The following is a 12,407-nucleotide window of genomic DNA, read 5'->3' as shown; positions in this document are numbered from 1 at the left end:
TGTTTTGATTAAAACTAAGGATGTTTTGGGAAGAAGGGTGTTTTGGATAAAAGTAAGGGTGTTTTGGGAAGAAGTGAGGGTGTTTTGAGGAAAAAGTAAGTATGTTTTGGACAAGACTTAAGGGTGTTTGGGGGGAATAGTAAGTGTGTTTTGGGGGAATAGTAAGTGTGTTTTGGGAAGAAGTAAGGTTTTTTTGGGGAGAAGTAAGTGTATTTTTTGGAAGAAGTAAGGGTGTTTTGGGGAAGAATTGTACTTCAAGGCTTAAGATGTGAGAGCAAAATCTCTCTTAAAATATTTCTCTAACAACGGCTCTGTCTGTCTGATTCTCTCTCTTTCTCCCACTAAGCAATGCTACGTTTGATAGTGAGACCAGTGTGAAAGCAATGCTCGTTTGGTGATCAAAGTGAGACCAGTGGGAAAGAATGCTACGTTTGAATAGTGGAGACCATTGGAATAATGGCCTATCGTTTTGATAGTGAGACCAGTGGAAAGCACGCTACATTTTTGAATAGTGAGACATGGGAAAGCAATGCTACGTTTTGATATGGGACCAATGGGAAAAGAATACTACGTTTTGATAGTTGAGACCAAGTGGGAAGCAATACCTAGTTTGATAGTAGAGACCCAGTGGGGAAAGCAATACTTACTACCGGGCTTTTGATAGTAGACCAGTGAGGAAGTAATGCTAAGTTTTGATGTGGAAGCCAGTGGAAAGCAATGCTACGTTTTGATAGTAGAACAGTGTTGAAAGCAATGCTATGTTTTGATAGTGGGACCCAGTGGGAAAGCATACTCGAATTTTTGATACGTGAGACCATGTGGGAAGCAATGCTTACGTTTTGATAGTGAGATCCAAGGGGAAGCAATGCTCACGTTTTAATAAGTAGAAGACCAGTGGAGAAGTAATGCCTACGTTTTGATAGTGGACAGTGGGAAAAATATAACGTTTTGATAGTGAGAACCGTGGGGAGTAAATGCTACGTTTTGATAGTGAGACCAGTGGGAAATAATGCTACGTTTGAATGTGGAGACACAGAGGGAAAGCAATGCTACGTTTTGATAGTGAGACCAGTGGGAAAGTAATGCTACGTTTTGATAGTGAGACCAGTGGGAAAGTGACAGTTGTTGGGTATGAAGGCCAGACAAATAGTTAAATCCATAAGCCAGACTGACAGAAGACAAACCATTTAGTAAAGATGTTCTTAGAGATATGATGTAATCATCAGCCAATCCGCTGTACTCACGCTGATAATCTCTCATGTTGATTGTAATGTTGTTCTCTAGTCTGTGATAGAATAATCTCTCACTGCAGAAGGCTTTTGAATCTGATATTTCAGCATAATTCCCAATACCATTGTCTAACACCACAAACATGCACTGCAGTAATGTTTTGCCAATGGCCAGTGTACCGGGACACAACATTCGCTATCCGTGGCCTTGAAATGTAAGATACAAAGTTGAAGCTTCCTAAAATGTTTTACATTCGGCCTAAATCAGTTAACTCAATAAATTGGATGAACATTTTCAATAACTCTCCATAATGAGCCTTCCCCAATTACAAATCAAATGATTTCTTATCACTTTGGTGTTAAAAACGGATCATTGTTTACAGCGCTTCAGTCAGCCAGTACAACAACACTGGCCCCTTGTTGTAGGGCAAAGTGATTCAATATGCTACTTGCATTAAAAAATACTATCAAAAGCCAGGATGTCAAATTGATTACGATAAAACACGCTGATGGCAGCCAGGCAGCGATGTCCGTCGGCGATGCGTTTTAAGGATTTGAAGGGCTAACGAGTGAAACTCTATAGTTTATAGCACTCAAGAAAATGGAACTCCCAATCAATAAATATCGAGTTCATTACCCYGAGAGGCGGAGAACCTTGTCTTGGCTTGCCGACATAACAGGTTCGTYCCAAATGGCAGTTTTCCTATATAGTGCATTACTTTTGACCGTGACCTCTGGTTAAAAGTAATGCACTACATAGAGGATAGGGTGCCATTTGGGGGAAAAAATCAGAACGTGGATGATATACGGCCGATGCAGTAGGGCCTGACATTGGCTATAGTGACGCTAGAGCGCCGCCTAACCGTATAATGTGATACTGCACAACAATATGATTAGACGAGGTTACTATCATGGGGGATTAATGGTCAGAGAGATAGCCATCTCAGTGCATTGTCCTTTGTCCCGAATAAAAGTGGCAGGYCGAGAGTATTGAATTTCAGCAATTMCGCGTGTAGGCTACAAAAGCACAAGGCACTAGGCTAGATACTGTGTTGTATGCTGTGACTGACTTACTGTCGTTTCAACTGCTGACAATTGGCATGTGAATACCTACTGCCACTCCAAACTGTCATGGCAAAATGACCTAAAACATCTTAGAATATAAACATTTCATTTTTAGTCAGATATGATTATTTTTTAAAGTACCATTTCCAGTTAAGGCACCGGCGCAGGAGGGTAATCACGAGGGTCTTAGAACTACGCTAAATTGGATCGACCCATGTTGTAGGCTGCAATTCATGGTCCACAAAAATATCTAAATCAATAGTCTACAGAATTCTGAGTCTGACACACAAGCACAATAAACAACAGCATACTGACAACCATCAGTAAAAAATCACCCATGCAATAATAAGCATATGGATCAAATAACTGTCATGAGGGCAAAGGTAGCACACAAGGAACAGACAGGTATACGGCACTTGACAGCGCCCTGATCCTGTGCAATCATATAATGGATAAGGAAACCTACCGTCTGTCTGTGTTCTATGGCTCGGTGGCGAACTGCTTTGATTGTGCACTACCAGTTCGTCAATGAAAGGACAGCGCAGATCCTAAATCCTATTCTCCGTTTGAGACGCGTTTAAAGATGGGAGCATTGAGTGTAGCGTTTTGGTTCTATCTGAGTCTCTGTGTACGAGCGAGGGGTCCCATCTGGCTAATTATGTTATCGCTGTAAACCTGAGAGCTCGTGAAGGAGAGCTGGGAGAGAGTGGGGGAGGGAGCTGTCCCCTTTTCCTGGTGCTGAAATAGGATACGCATGCACACCCGATTGAGTGSTCTCTGTCGCTCTCCTGTATGATCTCTCTCATTCATGTTTGTTTCCAACATCAACGTTGCTCGAATTATTTTTGTATCTTTTTTTATTTGTTTATATTCATTAATTCATTCCCCCAAAGACATGTATTTTGTATAGAGGTAGTTGTTTTTGTTTTGACCTCACGTGAGCGTATCCGTAACCGCATCCTAAACCAATAGCATGACAGAACGCATTTCTGTRACTTGAAGTGACGCGATGACGTGCACACTCCACTAGGTGTCGACATTTCACTAGTTTACACAYCTGTCAAACGATGACAAGAACATGCCAAATCATTGTTCATGATGAATTACCTTCTCATTACAAACGTTCACAAATTCAGCCTCTATAGCCCGAAACATCGGATGCTCATACGTTTTTCTTTCTCCTTCTATCTTTCTCAAACAGTCCAAATGCTTTTATTTCCATAACTTCAATGACTCAGAGGGGATGAACCACCAATATCAGAATTAATATTGCATCTTAGCTTGGGACTGCTCGTCCACTAGATAGTAGCATAATACTGAGGCTGACAGAGTGGCTGTGTCTGATCTGGTACCCTATTACCTAGATAGTGTACCATCTTTGACCTTTGACCAGGGCAGTGGTGCATGGACACTGTTCTACCCTACGCTGTATCTTAGTCTCTGCATCCACAGCAACATGTTAACATACAACTCATATAGGCTAATGATGGTTCTAAACATGTTAACATACAACTCATATAGGCTAATATGGTTCTAAACATGTTAACATAAACTCATATAGACTAATGATGGTTTTAAAACATGTTAAACATACAACTCATATAGGCTAATGAATGGTTCTAAACATGTTAACATACAAACTCATATAGGCTAATGATGGTTCTAAACATGTTAACATACAACTCATATAGGCTAATGATGGTTCTAAACATGTTAACATACAACTCATATAGGCTTAATGATGGTTTCTAAACATGTTAACATACAACTCATATAGGCTAATGATGGTTCTAAACATGTTAACATACAACTCATATAGGCTAATGATGGTTCTAAAACATGTTAACATACAACTCATATAGGCTAATGATGGTTAGAAACATGTTAACATACAACATATAGGCTAATGATGGTTCTAAACATGTTAACATACACATTCATATAGGCTAATGATGGTCTTGATGGTCATTATCTGGACAAAGGGAATCATCAGTCTGAAACAACTCTGTCATAACTGAACGACTACAGTTGGCTGAATAAAGTCCACAATAGACAACATAAGAATTTCAGTGAATTTAGTGGAACTTAAATAATACAGATACTGTATATATAATGTCAACATACTGTATGTATATATGTATAAAGTGACGTAATGGCAGAAACAGGACAACATCAACACTGGATGCTTAGATATCCTATATGAAAGGAATGGGGGTAAGCGTTAAGTGTGGAGGTGGAGCGATTTAAGGTGAATATTCCTGGTGTTTGTGATGCCCACCGTTCAGACACGGTGGTGAGCGTGGTGAAACAGAGGAGTCACTGTCAGTCCTTTTGAATTTTGAGTCAGATTCTCTACAGACAAAATCATGTCAGGATGTGAGTTATCCTGTTAAAGCTTTTTTGTGGCAGAATCAACTGCGCTGTTTTCAGGTGCACCGTTGACCCGCCGTGTTGTTCAGTAAGTGTGTGTTAGAGGGAGATTCCAAGATGTGGGGAGTGTGCAGGAGGGCATGGGATAGAGGATTGTGTCGTTTCGGTGGATAAAGATGTGTGGTTACAGGGAGATTCCAAGATGTGGGAGTGGGCAGGAGGGCATGGGATAGAGGATTGTGTCGTTTCGGTGAATAAAGATGTTGTGTGTGTCACTGTAGGGGTGCCCATGTTGCTGGGGATCGGAAGTGTCCGGTGAGAGAGAGGTGGGTTGAGGTAGTCAGAGTAAGTGCAGAGGGTGTCGTATGCTGAGGCAGTGAAGAAAGTAGAGGAGGATGGGTCAAGGATCCTGAGAGGATCGCAGTGAGCAGTACATCTGTAATGCTCTACTTTCCGGCTACCCGGATAAAGCACTAAATAAACTTCAGTTAGTGCTAAATACGGCTGCTAGAATCTGACTAGAAACCCAAAAATGTGTATCATATTACTCACGTGGCTAGCCTCCCTACACTGGTTTCCTGTAACAGTCAAGGGCTTATTTCAAGGTTTTACTGTTAACCTACAAAGCGTTACATGGGCTTGGCTCCTACCTATCTTTCCTATCTTTCCCGCCCCCCCTTTGGGTTGTGCCGTGGCGGAGAATCTTTGTGGGTATACTCGGCCTTGTCTCAGGATGGACCTGTGCCCTAGGACCATACCTCAGGACGGCCTGACATGATGACTCCTTGCTGTCCCCAGTCCACTTGGCCGTGCTGCTGCTCAGCCGTTTCAACTGTTCTGCCTGCGGCTAATGGAACCGGAACTGTTTTCATCCGACGTGGACGGCTACGTCCCAGACTCCTCGCTGTTTTCAACTCTCTCTAGAGACAGCAGGAGCGGTAAGAGATACTCTTAATGATCGGCTATGAAAAGCCAACTGACATTTACTCCTGAGGTGCTGCACCCTCGACAACTACGTGGATATTATTATTTGACCATGCTTCATGGCAAATTAACACTTGGCCATTGTCTGTTTATAATTCTCACCCGGCACAGCAAAGAGGACTGGCCACCCCTCATAGCCTGGTTCTCTCTAGTTTCTTCTAGGTTTTGGCCTTTCTAGGGAGTTTTTCCTAGCCACCGTGCTTCTACACCTGCATTGCTTGCTGTTTGGGGTTTTAGGCTGGGTTTCTGTGCAGCACTTTGAGAYATCAGCTGATGTACGAAGAGCTAWATAAATACATTTGATTTGATTTGATCTGTGCCAGCACAGAGGGATAGGMCRATGATTGATATATGCTTCAGTAAGGTTGGCTTCTTGGAGTTCATAGCAATGGTTATMAACTGTACCACAGAAATGGAAYGTAAATCACAGMAAATAGATGTTGTGGTGGCAGCTGCAGAGAAGTATTTGGGTATACGATATTTGACTTCAGAAGAGTAACAGGGTGTGTTGAGTGGCGGTGTCACGCACTCCCAGGCCGTTGGCATGGTGCAGGAGCAGATAGGGTCAAATTAGAGGAATTGTAGGGTTAGTTGTAAGGGTGTTATTTTTTGTTGTTGTTCGTTTTGTTTTCCCCTTTTGCATCGCAAAGCGCAACGGATTTATATTATAGTCCAGTTGGGGTCGATAATGCAACATATTGGATGCCAACCGCCGTTAAACTCCAAAGAAGAAGAAGCTATACGCCATATCCGGCATRTCGCCAGTCCGTCTGAAATTACAGTCCGCCTCATCAGCAGCAGCAGCGTGTGTAGCAGCTAACTTCATGTTAGCACCGAACCTGTTGAAATTCACTTTCCGAACTTCAGTGTTTACTAGTGTTTATAGAAATATACCAGGTAGGGACAGTATACCAGTTGCAGAAAGAAGATACATGTCACACCAACCCAAGCGACTCTGCACAGAAAACATGTCTGGTAAAAGAATCGGCACCCATAACGGGACATTTCATTGTGATGAAGTGCTAGCCTGTTTCTTCCTTCACCAGCTCCCGGAGTACAAGGTGCATAACATTTATTTGTTCCTATTTTGCAGGAAACTATATGGTTAATATTAATGTACGATTAATGTTTCTTCCACCCCGGCAAAGACAAGAGTTCGCTAGCTAACGTTAGTATATTCTAATGCCAGCTAGCTACTGTACTTATGGCATAAGCTCAGCCAGGTCAGCATGGCATAACGCCCAAAATGCATAACGTTCAAACAGATTGAATTTCATTAAACTCCATGGTCCTCTCTCGCCACGATAAGACGCTGAATATTCGTGGGTGCATTCCTTTTAGCTCGCCTAGTGCACCGGGTCGGCGGAAATTATTTTTCAACTCAACCCAGCCGGTGCACCGGGTGGGTTGCTCAGCTAGAACGATTGCACAGCACCTAATATATTGGACATTCGTCTTGATATTTTAGACATTTCTGCTAAATTTCATATTTTTTCCAGGATGCTGAGATCGTCAGAACTCGGGACCCAGCCGAGCTCGCCAAGTGTGACATCGTGGTGGATGTGGGAGGAGAGTTCGACCCCAAGAAGCATCTCTATGACCATCATCAGAGGTACAGTCAAAGGTTTTGGTATATACTGGTACAGTGGAACTAGCTCTTGGTCATGACTCTCAGTTCCATTGCGTTAAACATAAATCATTGGATGAAGGTGTTTTCTTTTAGGGGGAGTTTATTTAATTKAATCTTTTATTTAACTWGGCAAGTCAGTTAAGAACAAATTCTTATTTACATTTTTATTTTTTTATTTCACCTTTATTTAACCAGGTAGGTAAGTTGAGAACAAGTTCTCATTTACAATTGCGACCTGGCCAAGATAAAGCAAAGCAGTTTGACACATACAACAACACAGAGTTACACATGGAGTAAAACAAACATGCAGTAGGAAAATAAGTCTAAATACAATGTGAGCAAATGAGGTGAGATAAGTATACAGAATGGTGTCGTCTGCGTAGAGGTGGATCAGAGACTCATTAGCCGCAAGAGCGACATCATTGATGTATACAGAGAAGAGAGTCGGCCCAATAATTGAACCCTGTGGCACCCCCATAGAGACTGCCAGAGGTCCGGACAACAGGCCCTCTGATTTGACACACTGAACTCTATCAAAGAAGTAGTTGGTGAACCAGGTGAGGCAATCATTTGAGAAACCAAGGCTATCGAGTCTGCCGATGAGGATGTGGTGATTGACAGAGTTGAAAGCCTTGGCCAGGTCAATGAATACGGCTGCACAGTATTGTTTCTTATCGATGGCGGTTAAGATATCGTTTAGGACCTTGAGTGTGCTTGAGGCGTCACTGCAGACCCGGGTTTGATCCCGGGCTGTGTCGCAGCCAGCTTGCGACCAGGAGACCCATTAAGCGCAGTGTCGTCCGGGTTAGGGGAGGATTTGGCCGGCCTGGATGTCCTTGTCCCATCGYGCTCTAGCGACTCCTGTGGCGGGCCGGGTGCATGCACGCTGACACGGTCGCCAGGTGTGCGGTGTTTCCTTCGCCTCATTGGTGCAGTTGGCTTCTGGGTTAAGTGAGCAGTGTGTCAAGACGCAGTGCTGCTTGGCAGGGTCATGTTTCGGAGGACGCACGGCTCTCGACCTTCGCCTCTCCCGAGTCCGTACGGGAGTTGCAGCGATGAGACAAGACTGTAACTACCAATTGGATATCACGAAGTTGGGGAGAAAAAGAGGGTAAAAGTAAATTAAATKAATACACACCTTTATGGGGTTAGTGTTCCCAAACAGCGCGTGTTTATGTAAGAAGAAGAACACATCCGTGTGTAACGGAAAAAGGCCGACAGAAAAGTGTTGTCAGTGAAAAATACTGTCGGATAAAGCCGGGTAAAACTGTAAGTTTGTATTTTGCGTTTGAAATTATTTTGATATGATATGAAAGTAAAGAGCTTTTTGTTTCTAGAACCGTATCCCAATTTGACAATCGATTCACGTATAGATGGAGTATTTGGATGTTTTGTCTGCCAGTCTACCTCTGAAAAGGACATCATGTCCTTGGCCCTTGAGGAGTAACGGTAGGCTCCAGTATAACATACTGATACCAACCACAAGCTGTAGTCTTAGAGCCCGTGATTGCAGAGATGTGAATTTATAGAAGGCACACTGACATAGCATACAAGAGAGAAATCATGTATTTTTTATGTGGCTAAATCTTGTCATCACATTAATGATTTATCAGTCAATTACCTGTCTGTCTAATGATTGGTATGGAAATGCCAGAGGTTTCCCCCCCAGCAGGTAGGAGAGAGAACTAAGCTTCTCCATCATTCTCCTCTCCCCCTCCCTCCCTCTCTTCCCTCCTCCCTCCCCTATCTCCCTCCCCTTCCCTCCCTCCTTCCCTCCTGGTATTATCTCTTGTTGCTATCTCAGGTGGCGCTAGCTAATGTTGACTACCTAGCAAAAAAACTAGCGTTTTAAAATAATAATTGATACACGGAGTCATAAAACCGATACATGCAGTCATATAATTAATATAATATTGTCAATAATATTGCGATACTCTACTGTATCGATTCTGCCCCATCCCTATCCCGCATAGCAACACTGGCACCAAAAAAATCAAAGTAAGCCTGTTTTAGGCAGAGGGCATAAGGAAAAGGGGTGGGGATAGGGATGGGTTTATGGGAACAACCTGGCAACAGCATGGCAACTGGTAACAACCTAGCAACAGCATGGCAACCGGTAACAACATGGCAACAGCATGGCAACCGGTAACAACATGGCAACAGGTAACAGCATGGCAACAGGTAACAGCATGGTAATAGCATGGTAATAGCATGGCAACAGCATGGCAACAGCATGGCAACAGCATGGCAGCAGCATGGCAGCAGCATGGCAACAGCATGGCAACAGCATGGCAGCAACATGGCAACGGGTAACAACATGGCAACAGCATGGCAGCAACATGGCAACAGGTAAAAACATGGCAACAACATGGCAACAGGTAGCAACATGGCAAACACACAACACCAAGCTTCATACAACTCTGTTACGTTCAGTAGGTCACATGATAATGGAACATTCGGATAGAAATACATTTGTGACAGACTGACAGACAGGCAGGTGATTGATTCATTTTGTCCATATTTAACTTCCATCTCTGTATAATTGATGCAGGGATTCCGTTGCTAGTTATCGACCGTGTGCCACACAGCATGCCACTCGCGTATCTGACGCTTGGCGCTCAGCAGGCAGCGGGGCTAGAAGTGGCAAGCGTCCCTAATGRCACCCTATTCCCTATATAGTGCTCTACTTTAGACCAGGGTCCTATTCCCTATATAGTACACTACTTTAGACCAGAGCCCTATTCCCTATATAGTGCACTAATTTAGGCCAGAGTCCTATTCCCTAAATAGTGCACTAATTTAGGCCAGAGTCCTATTCCGTATATAGTGCACTAATTTAGGCCAGAGCCCATAGTGCTAAGGCCCCATAGTGCACTGTAGGGAATAGGGTACCATTTGTCACGTAACCGTTGTCTCAATTAAGCCAGAATGAAATGACCACTGCAGGCTCCCTGCTTTAAGGCACTCATCTCCTCACGCTCTCAGTAGACACCTCCCTGGATAGAGTTGAAATGATCAACTGATTGGTTGACATGATCAACATGATCAATTGATTGACATGATCAACATGATCAATTGATTGACATGATCAACATGATCAATTGATTGACATGATCAATTGATTGACATGATCAACTGATTGACATGATCAACTGATTGGTTGCCATGATCAACTGATTGGTTGCCATGATCAACTGATTGGTTGCCATGATCAACTGATTGATTGAAATGATCAACTGGTTGCCATGATCAACTGATTGGTTGCCATGATCAACTGATTGGTTGCCATGATCAACTGATTGGTTGACATGATCAACTGATTGATTGAAATGATCAACTGGTTGACATGATCAATTGATTGACATGATCAACTGGTCTACTAAAAATGAAAGGCAATACTTGTGTAGAGACATATCACTGAAAGCCAAGGAGGGGTGTCGCGGTAGGRGATTTTGAGTAGACCTTACCTGGTCCCCCGTCAAGAGTGACKCAAGTCGTATCACTCGAGTTCTTATATCATCCGGCAAACAGATGATTCACAGGTTCGCTGGACTGACCTGGGTTGTTTATTCCTGCCCTTCGTTCGGAGAGATGCCTTTTAGTGTTTTATTGTTTCGGGGATCTTAGATAATATCAATCAGACTTAGAGAACCTCTTCCTTGTGGTACCTTTACCAGGCATCTTTGGTTCCCAAAGAGTAGGCTCTCAACTCGCCCTTGCTCTCTAGGGTTCCCGAAGACTCTTGTATCTAGACATAAACCATAAAATCGGTTGTAAATCGATTTACGATTTAATGCCTATTTACCCTTTTATAGAGTAGACTCTTCCACTCGCCATTGCTCTATAGGGTTCCCAAAAAGTAGACTCTTCAACTCGCCATTGTTTTATAGGGTTCCCAATTACTCTTGTATCTAGACACACGATTTACGATTTAATGCCAATACCCGTCGGTTAATACTGCTTGAATATTAATACAGAGTAACTTGACTTTTTACAATATAGATGAGTTGGCTGTCCAATCCTTTAAATTGTCTTTTGTGTAGAAACTAGACTTGTTCCCCTAGATCTTGGAGTGTCAGAGATGTTTTCTCCACTAGGGTTTTTGGGTCTAGTTTCTACTTTTTATTCAATGGTTGCAAAGCACACAGTTTTACACATCATTACAGTTTCTTTACGTCCTTCCAATAAAACATCAATAATCATCAATACACCTCTGAACTCTTAATGCCTCATCTATGTATTACAACAAGCGGTTAATTACCGTGGCGTACGTTGCCCTGGTTGGTTCCCAAAGAGTATGTTCTTTAACTCACATTTTCTCCATAAGTTTAGCCAATCACTCCGTATCTGTTTCTTCTGCTAGAAGTTGTACTTTGACTTGTTCTTTTTTTAAATATATTTTTTAACTGATTAGTAACGAGACTGCTTTCGTAGCTCAAGACCCTTTGTAACATCACTGATGCTTTTCATCGACTCCGGTTAGGGGGTGGATGTATTAAGCACCGGGAGTGTATAGGGTATCTGTCTCAGTAGGTCTCGCCAAAAAATCAGCAGTCAAAAGATACAATTGTTCTAGAGTATGAAAGTCAGATATGTATCTGTTTCTTCTACTAGAAGTTGCACTATGATTTACTAAGTAGTGAAGAGACGGTTCGAGAACAAGACCCGTTACCACTGACGCTATTCATCCACTCCTATTAGGCGGATATATTCAGCGTGAGGAGTATACAGGGTAGTCGACTCCGTATGTCTCATTCAGAAATTAGAAGTCAAGAGATACAATTGTTCTAGAGTATAAAAGTCAGATATGACCTTTTTTAGGTTGATGGTAGTTTGAAGTATCACGAGTTCAGTGATAAGTCAAGTAGTACTACCATGCCTTTTTTTGGGGGGGAAGGCATGCTTCTTATATACTCTCTTCGGGACCCAACTCAACCCCTTGCTGCTATCTGCACACATTTACATTTATTCAACGCACATTTCACCGCTTCCTTCCAGATTCAGTTCTTTCAGTAGCTGCAGCCACTCTGCGTCTCGAGGATCTGGTGTTGCACTTCCTTCTCCTTGTTTGGGGCACAATGTCCGTTAGTTCCTCATACCATGGCCTTACTGCCCACGGAGGGGGGGGG

At 42.8% G+C, this 12,407-nt stretch overlaps 2 protein-coding genes across 2 annotated transcripts in view; one reads left to right on the top strand and one right to left on the bottom strand.

The window, feature by feature from the left end:
* LOC111973074 (mitogen-activated protein kinase kinase kinase 12-like) overlaps positions 1 to 3,007 on the bottom strand; it is a 35,630-nt gene extending 32,623 nt beyond the window's left edge. The window contains exon 1 of the mRNA XM_024000383.2: positions 2,761 to 3,007. The gene's annotated coding sequence lies outside the window, so the exon portion shown is untranslated. The remainder of the gene's footprint in view (positions 1 to 2,760) is intronic.
* Positions 3,008 to 6,406: 3,399 nt separating this feature from the next.
* The window catches only part of myg1 (myg1 exonuclease), a 28,608-nt gene continuing 22,607 nt past the window's right edge, over positions 6,407 to 12,407 (top strand). The window contains exons 1-2 of the mRNA XM_070443143.1: positions 6,407 to 6,709; positions 7,148 to 7,260. Coding sequence (XP_070299244.1) covers positions 6,473 to 6,709; positions 7,148 to 7,260 — 350 coding nt within the window. The 5' untranslated portion in view covers positions 6,407 to 6,472. The remainder of the gene's footprint in view (positions 6,710 to 7,147; positions 7,261 to 12,407) is intronic.

Source organism: Salvelinus sp. IW2-2015, linkage group LG1, assembly GCF_002910315.2.
Source record: "Salvelinus sp. IW2-2015 linkage group LG1, ASM291031v2, whole genome shotgun sequence".
Taxonomy (NCBI): domain Eukaryota; kingdom Metazoa; phylum Chordata; class Actinopteri; order Salmoniformes; family Salmonidae; genus Salvelinus; species Salvelinus sp. IW2-2015.
This window is presented reverse-complemented; position numbering and strand designations above follow the sequence as displayed.